Below are 9,733 nucleotides of genomic sequence, written 5' to 3'. Positions count from 1 at the left end.
AAATATTACCATTTCTTTTAATGGATTTTAAATTACAGGTTTTTGTCTAGGACACGCGACAGAGAGAGTTTTCGATTAGTAAAAAAAGGGGACGCTGGTGACGCGCACCGTGCTTTTATAGTGTCGCGACGGGGGAAAACCGCGGCGCTTCAGTCTTCATTCCTATTGGTCCGGCAGGTCGAGGCTCTGGCCGCTGCTCATTGGATCAGCGGGGTGACCGGAGGTTGGCTATCCTGTCTGTGTTGCCAGTCAGGGCGTTAACATACTCCGGGGCGCTGAAAGACTCTCTTTCAGGATTCTTGTTGTGACGAGAGCGGGCATATTCTGTTCAGCGCACGCTTGATCACCCCTCTAGCGGTATTGATGTCTGCCACGCGAGGTACGCCATCCTTCCCGTGGTATAGTTTGACGACTCTGCCCATGCGCCAGAGCAACGGCGGTAAGCCCTCCTCCTTGATGAGTACTACTTCTCCCAGTTGTAGGTCACGTTGCCTCTCGCGCCATTTGTAGCGTTGCTGTTGTAGAGACACGTACTCGGCCGACCAGCGCTTCCAGAAGTGTTGCCGTAGCTGCTCCAGCCTCAGGTAGCGGTCCAGGCGGTGCGGGTTGCGGTCGTCGAGCGGCGGGCCCGGCAGCGACGTGAGCGGCCTAAAAATGAGAAAGTGCCCGGGAGTAAGGGGTGTAAAGTCTAAGGGGGAGGGAGAGAGTGGACAGAGAGGCCTACTGTTTAATATTGCCTCCACTTGGCAAAAAAGGGATGCAATTTCTTCAAAGGTGAGATGGGTGTTACCCAAAACTCTTTTAAGATGAAATTTGGCGCTCCTTATACCGGCCTCGACGTATCCGTTGAAATTTGGCGCGTAAGCTGGTGCGAATTTAAATTTAATTCCTTGACCAGCTGCAAATTCAGACAAGTCACTTTTATATAACTTAAAAAAATCATTAATTTCTTTAGCTGCAGCTACAAAGTTTCTACCATTATCGCAAAACAATTCCGCAGGTCTGCCGCGCCTAGCGATAAACCTGCGGAGAGCTAGCTCAAATGCATCTTTAGATAAGTCGCTCACAGCTTCTATATGAACACATTTATATCTTAAGCATATAAACAGACACAAGTAACATTTGGTGATTTTGCATCCACGCCCCCGGCGATCTGTTATTAAATAGGGCCCTGCCATGTCTACAGCTGTTGACGTGAATGGAAAATCAGCCTTAATTCGTTGCGCTGGTAAATTTCCCATTATATTTTTTAAAGTTTGGCCAGCGATACGTTTACAGGTGACACAATTGTGGGCCGTGCTTCGTGCCAAATTCCTGCCTCCGATCGGCCATATCTCGTCTCGTACTGAGGCTAGCAATGACTGTGGCCCGGCATGTAAGAGACGTACATGTTCATGTGTAAAGATGAGTTTAGTTAGTGTGTGTTTAGCACGTAACAACATTGGATGCTTCTGATCGTAAGTACAATCTGAAGCATCCAGCCTCCCGCCTACTCTCAAGAGGCCTTGAGAGTCGATGAACGGGGCCAGGGTTAGTATGTGTGACTTGGGACTCAACCTGTGATCCTTGCGAAGCGTTTCAAGCTCTGCAGAGAATGACTCCTGCTGTGCAAGTTTAATTAAAGTGTGAAATGCGTCTGTAAGCTCCTGTGCTGAAAGTGCACCAGTTAATTTAGGCCCACGGGGCTTACAGTTATTTATGAAACGACGCACATAGGCCATAGTACGTTGTAGTTCTGTGTATTTTGAAAATCTGTCAAAATCTATAATAGATGAGGTTTCTGTGTTAGTAGTGAGCATTGATGTTACTTTAGTTTCAGGTAAGACCTCCGGATCTACAGCGTTTAATTCTGGCCATTCATTCTCAGGCTTTAATAGAAACTCGGGGCCTTCCCACCACAGAGCTGTCCCTGCGACATGTTGTGGATCCACACCACGAGTTGCAAGATCACTTGGATTTTGTTTTGTAGGTACATGTCTCCAGGTGGCTCCGGGAGCAAGGCTGTCTATAGCTGCTACCCTGTTGGCCACAAAAGTTTTAAGCTTTGATCTGTCTGTTTTTAGCCAAGCCAAGCAGCAGCTAGAGTCAGTCCAGAATATTGTGCGAGAGACAGGACGTCTCCAGGCTCGTACTACGGCTGCATATGTTTGGGCTGCTAACAAGCACCCGGCCAATTCAAGTCTAGGAATAGATGTGCGACGGATTGGAGCAATTCTGTCCCTCGCACACAGCAAATGTACTTTCTGTTCACCGGATTCAGAAATAGATTTAACATAAATGCAGGCTGCATATGCAGTCTCCGCAGCGTCAGAAAAACAGTGTAACTCTATTGTGCAGGTTGCCTCACATAATACATATCTAGGTATGCTAAGTGATTTAATGTGATGTAAGTTTTTAATGAATTTTGACCAGATATGCTGTATTTCAGGAGACACTGGCTCGTCCCAAGCTTTGCCTTCTTTCCATAAGGTTTGAATTAATATTTTAGCTTTAACTGTGCATAGACTTAAGAGTCCTAATGGATCAAAGACTTGGAACGTTTCAGATAAGATTTTTCTTTTTGTAACTATTTTATCAGAATGATCATTTTTAATGGAAAAGTTTAGTACATCTTGGCTAGGTTGCCACCCTAGTCCAAGTGTTTGGCAAGCTTGACTCAATGCTAAGTGATCATCTTTATTAATATAATCCGACTTTAATAGCGCGTTAGAATTCGAGCGGTATTTACGTAAATTGAAACAACCAGAGGCTAAGGCCTGTGAGACACCTGCTTGTATACGAAGCAGCTCTATTTCAGAGTCTGCGCCTGTTAATAAGTCATCACAGTAAAAGTCATTTTGTATAATAGTCCTAACTAAAGGATCCTTGCTTTCAGCCCCTAACTGCCACAAACAGCGTGCTGCTAGCCAGCTCGATGAAGCAAAGCCGTACGTAACGGTATTTAAAGTTAGTGAGCGTATGGGTAAGTGCTCATCTTCGCGCCATAGAATAACTTGTAGGTTTCTATCTATTTCATTCATCATTATTTGCCTGTACTGTTTTTCTATGTCACCAGATAGCACATACTTGTACTGTCGGAATCTAAGCAATATGTCAAACAGTGGGCTTTGTATGTTAGGGCCTACAAGCTGAATATCATTTATTGAATACCCAGAAGAGGTGGGACAGCTAGCGTGAAAGACTGTGCGCATGCGTGTAGATTCACTCTCCTTCATCACGGGGTGATGCGGGAGGTGATTAGCTTTGTAACATCGCTCAGACTCCGACAGATGCCCTAAGTCTCTATATTCATTTATGAAATCAACATACATTGATTTTAATTCAGGTTGGTTACTAAAACGTTTCTCTAAACTGAATAAACGCTTTTTAGCTATGTTAAATGAGTTGCCTAAGCAGTCCGGCGAGTCCTTTAAAGGCAAGCGCACAACGAATCTGCCGTCAGATTGGCGGTAAGTGTTTTCAACAAAGTGTTGGTTTATAGGGTGAGACTCGAACTCACTCCCATTTTTGATGGAGTCCGTTTCAGACGGTAGCTCCTCTGTTTCCCAAAATTTGGTCATTTGGGCCGACAGATCAGAGAGACAGAGGTGGCTGCGCGTGTTCCCTGTATGTAAATGAGCCGAGGCTCCCTCTACCGGTCCCGCTATTAACCACCCTAGTTTAGATGGGATTAGGAAGGTGCGCTTGCTCGTTGGCAATCTTTTTGCAGCACCTGTCACAATAGTCCAAAACATTTCCACTCCCAACAGCATATCTATTTGGGATGGAACGTTAAATGTTGGGTCAGCAAGCTGCACAGAGGCAGGTAAGTTAAGGTGACTAATGTCTACATAGTTTTGTGGAAAGTGACTAGTTACTTGATCTAAAACTAGAAAGTCAATTTTGGCATTAAAATCACTGAGTTTAGATTGAATATGAGCTGCACAAAGTACAGGTTGATAGGTCAGAGGCGTATTTCCTATTCCTGTCACATTTGAGGCAGTTAGAGGCTGACAATCAAGATTTAGTTTTTGTCTCAAATTATGAGATAGATAATTAGACTGTGAACAACTGTCTACAAGACATTTAACTGTCTCCCTTTTATTGTTAATAGGGTTGATCACTTCAATTAGAGCTGTTGAGAGCAATGACTCGCTAGTGCTAATTAAAGTGCTAGCAGTGAGGGTGTTTTGCACCGCTGCACTGTCAGAGGTTAGCATAGTCGAGGAGCAAGCCACATCCGACCTAGCACTATTTGCAGGTTCGGCTGTTTGTTCCGTGCTGGCTCCATGTGGAGAAGTGTTGAGTGTTTGTGTGGTGTGTAAGTATGTATTGTGACGTCTCTTACATACCCGGCAACCGTTCAGCTTGCACTGACGGGTCTCATGGTCCGGTCGGAGGCAGACATGGCACAGCTTTAGACGTGACGCCTGCGACCAGCGCTCGTCGACTGACATCCTTTTAAAGGCTGGGCAGTCGTACACTCTGTGATCACCATGGCACACGATGCACGGCCGACCCTTGTGGTCATCTTGTTTCTCTGAAATCACGAATGTTTTTATGTTTTTATCATGTTTAAATGAAGTTTTATTGGCCACAGGCTCTGGCTTGTGGTTAGATTGTTTTTCTCTCCTAGAGCGATACAGATTTTCTAAGATGTCTGCACGATTACTAAGAAATCCCCTAAAGTCATCGAGTGATGGCCACTCTTTGAGAGTGTTCCTATGTTCTTCCCATTTTGCATTAGTATTGACGTCTAACTTAGCCGTCAATAGGTGAACTAAAATTGTATCCCAATGCTCTGTCGGTTGACCTAATGTCTTTAGGGCCCGGAGATTTTTAACTACATGATCATTAAGGAACCTTAAGGCCTTATCCGATTCTCGCTGTATAGGTTCTAAATTAAATAGAGAATTTAAATGGTTAGTAATCAGCTGTCTTTTATTACTGAACCTGTCACACAAAATTTTCCAGGCTTCAGTATAATTGTTAGCGGAGACTTCTAAGTTTGCTATCACTCTGGCCGCATCCCCTTCAAGATAAGAGCTCAGATAATGGAATTTATGAATAGGTTTAATGTGATCATTATTGTGAATTAAAGATTCATAAAGGTCCTTAAATTCCATCCACTTATAATATGAACCATCAAATTTAGAGATTTTAATTTGAGGAAGCTTGAAGCCGAGATGCTCAGAATGACAGCCGTTCGATGAACATGTTCTGACAGAAGTCTCTGGAGAGGGTTTTTGAGCTTGAGAGCGTTCAAGAATACACTGAGCTGCAGCTATAGCATTATTGATATGGGTTTCATTGTTGTCCCGTTCTGCAAGTTCAGTGTCTAAATTTTCAAAATTAGCAACTTCGATTGAAGTTTGCAGCTCGTCAAGTCGCGTGGATAACTCTATAACTTTGTTTAATCTTAAGGTCAGCTCATTGAATTTAACACCTGATAACACTTCATCATCTGAAATTTTGTCTAAGTAAATGCGGAATTTGGAAACTTGACCTTTAATCGATCCGCGTTTAGTACGCAATTCTGCTAGAAGAGCCTCCCTTTTAGCTACCTCAGCCATGTTGAATTATGTTTTTAACTGGGCTAGCAAACAAGTCAAATACAATTTTAAAAATAAAATGTCAAGTTTAAAGTTATCCACGTTAGAAATAAAAATGTGAAAACAGCTTACGCGCCTTTTAAACTTCAACAGCTAGGCCGAGGTGTGTTGCGGCAGCAGTCCTTGGACAACTTGCCACGTGGTGGCAGGTATGGGCGTGGCACTACAGATGTGGCACGCGACACGCACTGCGACGGTTGTCCACGGAATCCACTGAAATTGTGCAAACGAAACTGTGCATAAGCGAACACAAACCAAGATGCAAGCAGGCGCGATGTTAGAACAGAACCACTTTGCGTCAGCGTAATTAGAAAGAAATAGATACAGTTGAGTTTAAATTCACCTTTTTAAAGAAAGCAGTGCCTTTGATTGCAAATGAATTTATCACCTTACGTTTTTATCACAAAATAAGGATGGCATATGCAATTTCTATTAAACTTTAAACGAAACTCAATTTTTAAATTAAAAGTATGGAAAGAACAATGCACTTTACTGTTTTAAGCAGAAAAAACTCGAAATGCAGTATGCGTTAAGCTATGCTATAGCAACGTTTATGTGCCAGCGTGGCTTTTGAGGTTAACGTCACACTGACAATTTGCAGATGCGTTCTGAAACTAAAACACAAATGAAGGCAATAATACGCAGCGAGCTCTCTCCTAATTTTAGATTGATGGGGAACTAGTGAAATTTGAATTTAAAGTAAGGTTGTCAAGTCAGTACGGGTAAAGGTCAAATAGAGGTTAAGTTGTTTACGAGTTCAAAGTTGAGTAAGTAGGTAGATATATAAATTGATGTTAGCTAAGTTGGGTTGGAATGAATTTAAATTTAAGGTTTGTAAATTGGAAAATGAATTTAAATTGGAAAAAAGACTAGGGCTAATTAAGAAATTGGGGGAAACAGAATTAGGTGGGTATGGGCACTTCTCACGGCACTTTCCTTAAAAACTCGCCAGCCGCCACACGCTGCCGCCGGGTGCCGCGCCTTCGACGCTCGTCAGGTTTTTCTTTGTTCGCCGCAGCTGTCCCCCAGGAGACTTCGGGAACTTGATATTCGGCTGGCGGCGATGTCCCTTTTCTGGCTTGCGACGTCTTCTTCTGCTCCAGGCCCAACCCGTTCCGCCAAGATGGCCGTTGTCTTGAGGTGGCTATAAAAATTTAGAGTTCCTCTCTCCGCACGTGTCCTGTCACGGTCGCCAAAATGTTTGAGCCTGAACTCAATTGTTTAAATAAAACAGTATAAAATATTACCATTTCTTTTAATGGATTTTAAATTACAGGTTTTTGTCTAGGACACGCGACAGAGAGAGTTTTCGATTAGTAAAAAAAGGGGACGCTGGTGACGCGCACCGTGCTTTTATAGTGTCGCGACGGGGGAAAACCGCGGCGCTTCAGTCTTCATTCCTATTGGTCCGGCAGGTCGAGGCTCTGGCCGCTGCTCATTGGATCAGCGGGGTGACCGGAGGTTGGCTATCCTGTCTGTGTTGCCAGTCAGGGCGTTAACACTATGATCTAACTTTATATTTGCTGTTTGATTCCAATAAAGATGTTTTATAATTCTCTTATCCTTGCTATCTATTTCGGTTTTATCTATTAATTGCATCAATGTATCGTGTTTAACGTTGTCGAAAGCCTTTTCAAAATCGATAAAGCAGATGTAGACATTTTGGTTACTTTCTAAACATTTCTGAGTTAAAACCTGGATTGAAGTTAGAGCTTCTCTGGTACCAACACCATTTCGAAAGCCGAATTGTGTGTCACTAATTTCTGTATCAATTTTGTGATGTATTCTGGTTAATACTACTTTTAAAAATATTTTAGGGCGTGGCTCATTAAACTTATTAGTCTGTATTCGTTACAAGTTTTTGCAGTTATCTATGATAAATAATAAATATTTGCTTTATTAATTAAACGTAGTATTATTATTTATACGTAACATGTATCATAGATAACCTAAAAGTACTTACATATTTTTTGTTTTCGTGCGTAGGTATGATTATTGCTTATGACGTTATTTTAGCCTGTTGGGAAAACCCAGGCATTATTATCGAAATACAATCTGAATGACTGTCACAGTGATATAGAAAAATACTGGTCAAGAGAGAGTCGGACTCGCGCACCGAGGGTTCTAATCATAGTAATCATACATACATAAACTCATGTCTGCATTCCCAAATGGAGTAGGCGCAGTACATGAAACTGCTCAAGTCTCAGTGCCACTCTTGGGTATTAAAGAGTTGCAAAAAAGTAAAAGGGTGGTGAAATTTATAACAACCCGTCACCACAATTTTTTTAAATATATATTTAAAAGTTAGTTATATGTACACACAATGTCACAGTTTCGTTTTCTTTCAACCCCTTATTTGCAAAGAGTGGCACTGAAGCTTTAGTAGTTTCATGTGTTCTGCCTACCCCTTTATGGGATACAGGCGTGATTGTATGTATGTTGTATGTATGTAATTATACATAATATATATATACATTTGCTAATATGGTAAGGTAAGATCTTATGGTTTTGACGACCGCGTAGCTTAGCGCGTAGTGACCCTGCCTGCTACGCCGCGGTCCCGGGTTCGAATCCCGGTAAGGACATTTATTTGTTCCAGAGCTTGTTCCAGAGTCATGGATGTTCTATGTATGTAAGTATTTGTATATATATATATATATCGTTGTCTGGGTACCCACAATACAAAAGGCTTCTTGAGCTTACCGTGGAACTCGGTCAATCTGTGTAAGAATGTCCTATAATATTTATTTATTTATGGTTAAGTTGACCATGCATATTCATTTATTTAACTTTTATACATCCAATATTTCGATAATTATTTCACATCATACACAGAGGAAAAATACACTACATTCACATCCGGCAGGACTCGCACCTGCGACTTTTTGGAGGTGTGAATTATTAAATTTTTGCTTTAATATAAAAAAAATCAATAAATAAAAAAATACTAGTATGTACAATCTTAAACAAATAAAATATAAAAAAAATATTCAATAAATAAAAAATACTAGTATGTACAATCTTAAACAAATAAAATATAAAAAAAATATTCAATAAATAAAAAATACTAGTATGTACAATCTTAAACAAATAAAATATAAAAATTAAAACTAAAGTACCTTAAATAATTTAAATAAAACTGAATTAAAATGTATAAACAAATCAAAAATACCTCCTCCTTTAAAAATATATACTTAGAAAGCATAATTTTACATTCAATAATTAAAACACGCTTACTTTCGTTTTTTCTAGTCATTATACTGTATAGGTAATTAGTGCAACATAAAAATTAACGTAACACATACAGAGTGAGGCCTGTAACAAAGGCGAAGAATTGAACTCTAGGCTATTCTCCTTATACTGATCAACATTTGTTCGGCGACTTTTAAAAATAACTTGTATTTTAATTTTTATCACCCTTGAAAGTTTTTTCTAAGAGGTAATGTATTGCGAATTCTGTTAAGTCTAAAGTGTGACAGACAACGTCAATGACAACAATAATGGCGTACATTGAAGCTAATATTTATTTTGTATGAAAAATTAAAAATTTAAAGACTTCATAATTTTTAAAAGCCACTGAACAAATGTTGATCAGTATAAGGAGAATAGCCTACAGTTCATTTCTTCGCGTTTGTTACAGGCCCCACTCTGTATATTTTACATGTATTACTTTTAACCTCGTACGACCTAAATCAGCAAGATAAATACAATCGATCATTACTGAGCAATTCCCGTTAACTTTGTACATTTGGATCACGTCTCCGATTTTGATAAAAATTGGTAGGCTGATAGAGTCCATGATGCTGAGCAAGATCCTCTAGATTTCCCAAAATGTCCTATGTAGCGCGCATGTGGAAGCTCAAGAGTGGCAGGCGCCATATGCTACCGTGACTGCTTATCACCAGGCGGATCGTACCCGTTGTAACAGAACAAGCGTCTATGACGAGGAAATGGACTCGTTATTACATATAAAACTTACGGCGAATCAACTTTTTCTTGACCAACTTTTTGGTGCATATTTCCTTCGGGATTTCATTGAATATTTTAACAAATAATATCTTTGATGGTTAATCACATGTATAGTCACGTCTTCACTCATAAAATTCACTATTATTTGATGCAAAACAGGTTGGAAAAAC

The 9,733-nt window shown here is 40.6% G+C and overlaps 1 protein-coding gene across 1 annotated transcript; it reads right to left on the bottom strand.

The window, feature by feature from the left end:
- Positions 1–7,088, bottom strand: LOC125230813. Its single transcript, XM_048136039.1, has 2 exons — positions 2,480–7,088; positions 1–1,689 (listed from the first exon to the last, which is right to left on the bottom strand). The coding sequence occupies exons 1-2, from the start codon at positions 5,550–5,552 to the stop codon at positions 1,667–1,669; spliced, it is 3,096 nt and encodes a 1,031-aa protein (XP_047991996.1). The 5' UTR covers positions 5,553–7,088; the 3' UTR covers positions 1–1,666.
- Between the last annotated feature and the right edge of the window lie 2,645 nt (positions 7,089–9,733).

This window comes from Leguminivora glycinivorella, chromosome 11 (genome assembly GCF_023078275.1).
Source record: "Leguminivora glycinivorella isolate SPB_JAAS2020 chromosome 11, LegGlyc_1.1, whole genome shotgun sequence".
NCBI lineage: Eukaryota > Metazoa > Arthropoda > Insecta > Lepidoptera > Tortricidae > Leguminivora > Leguminivora glycinivorella.
This window is presented reverse-complemented; position numbering and strand designations above follow the sequence as displayed.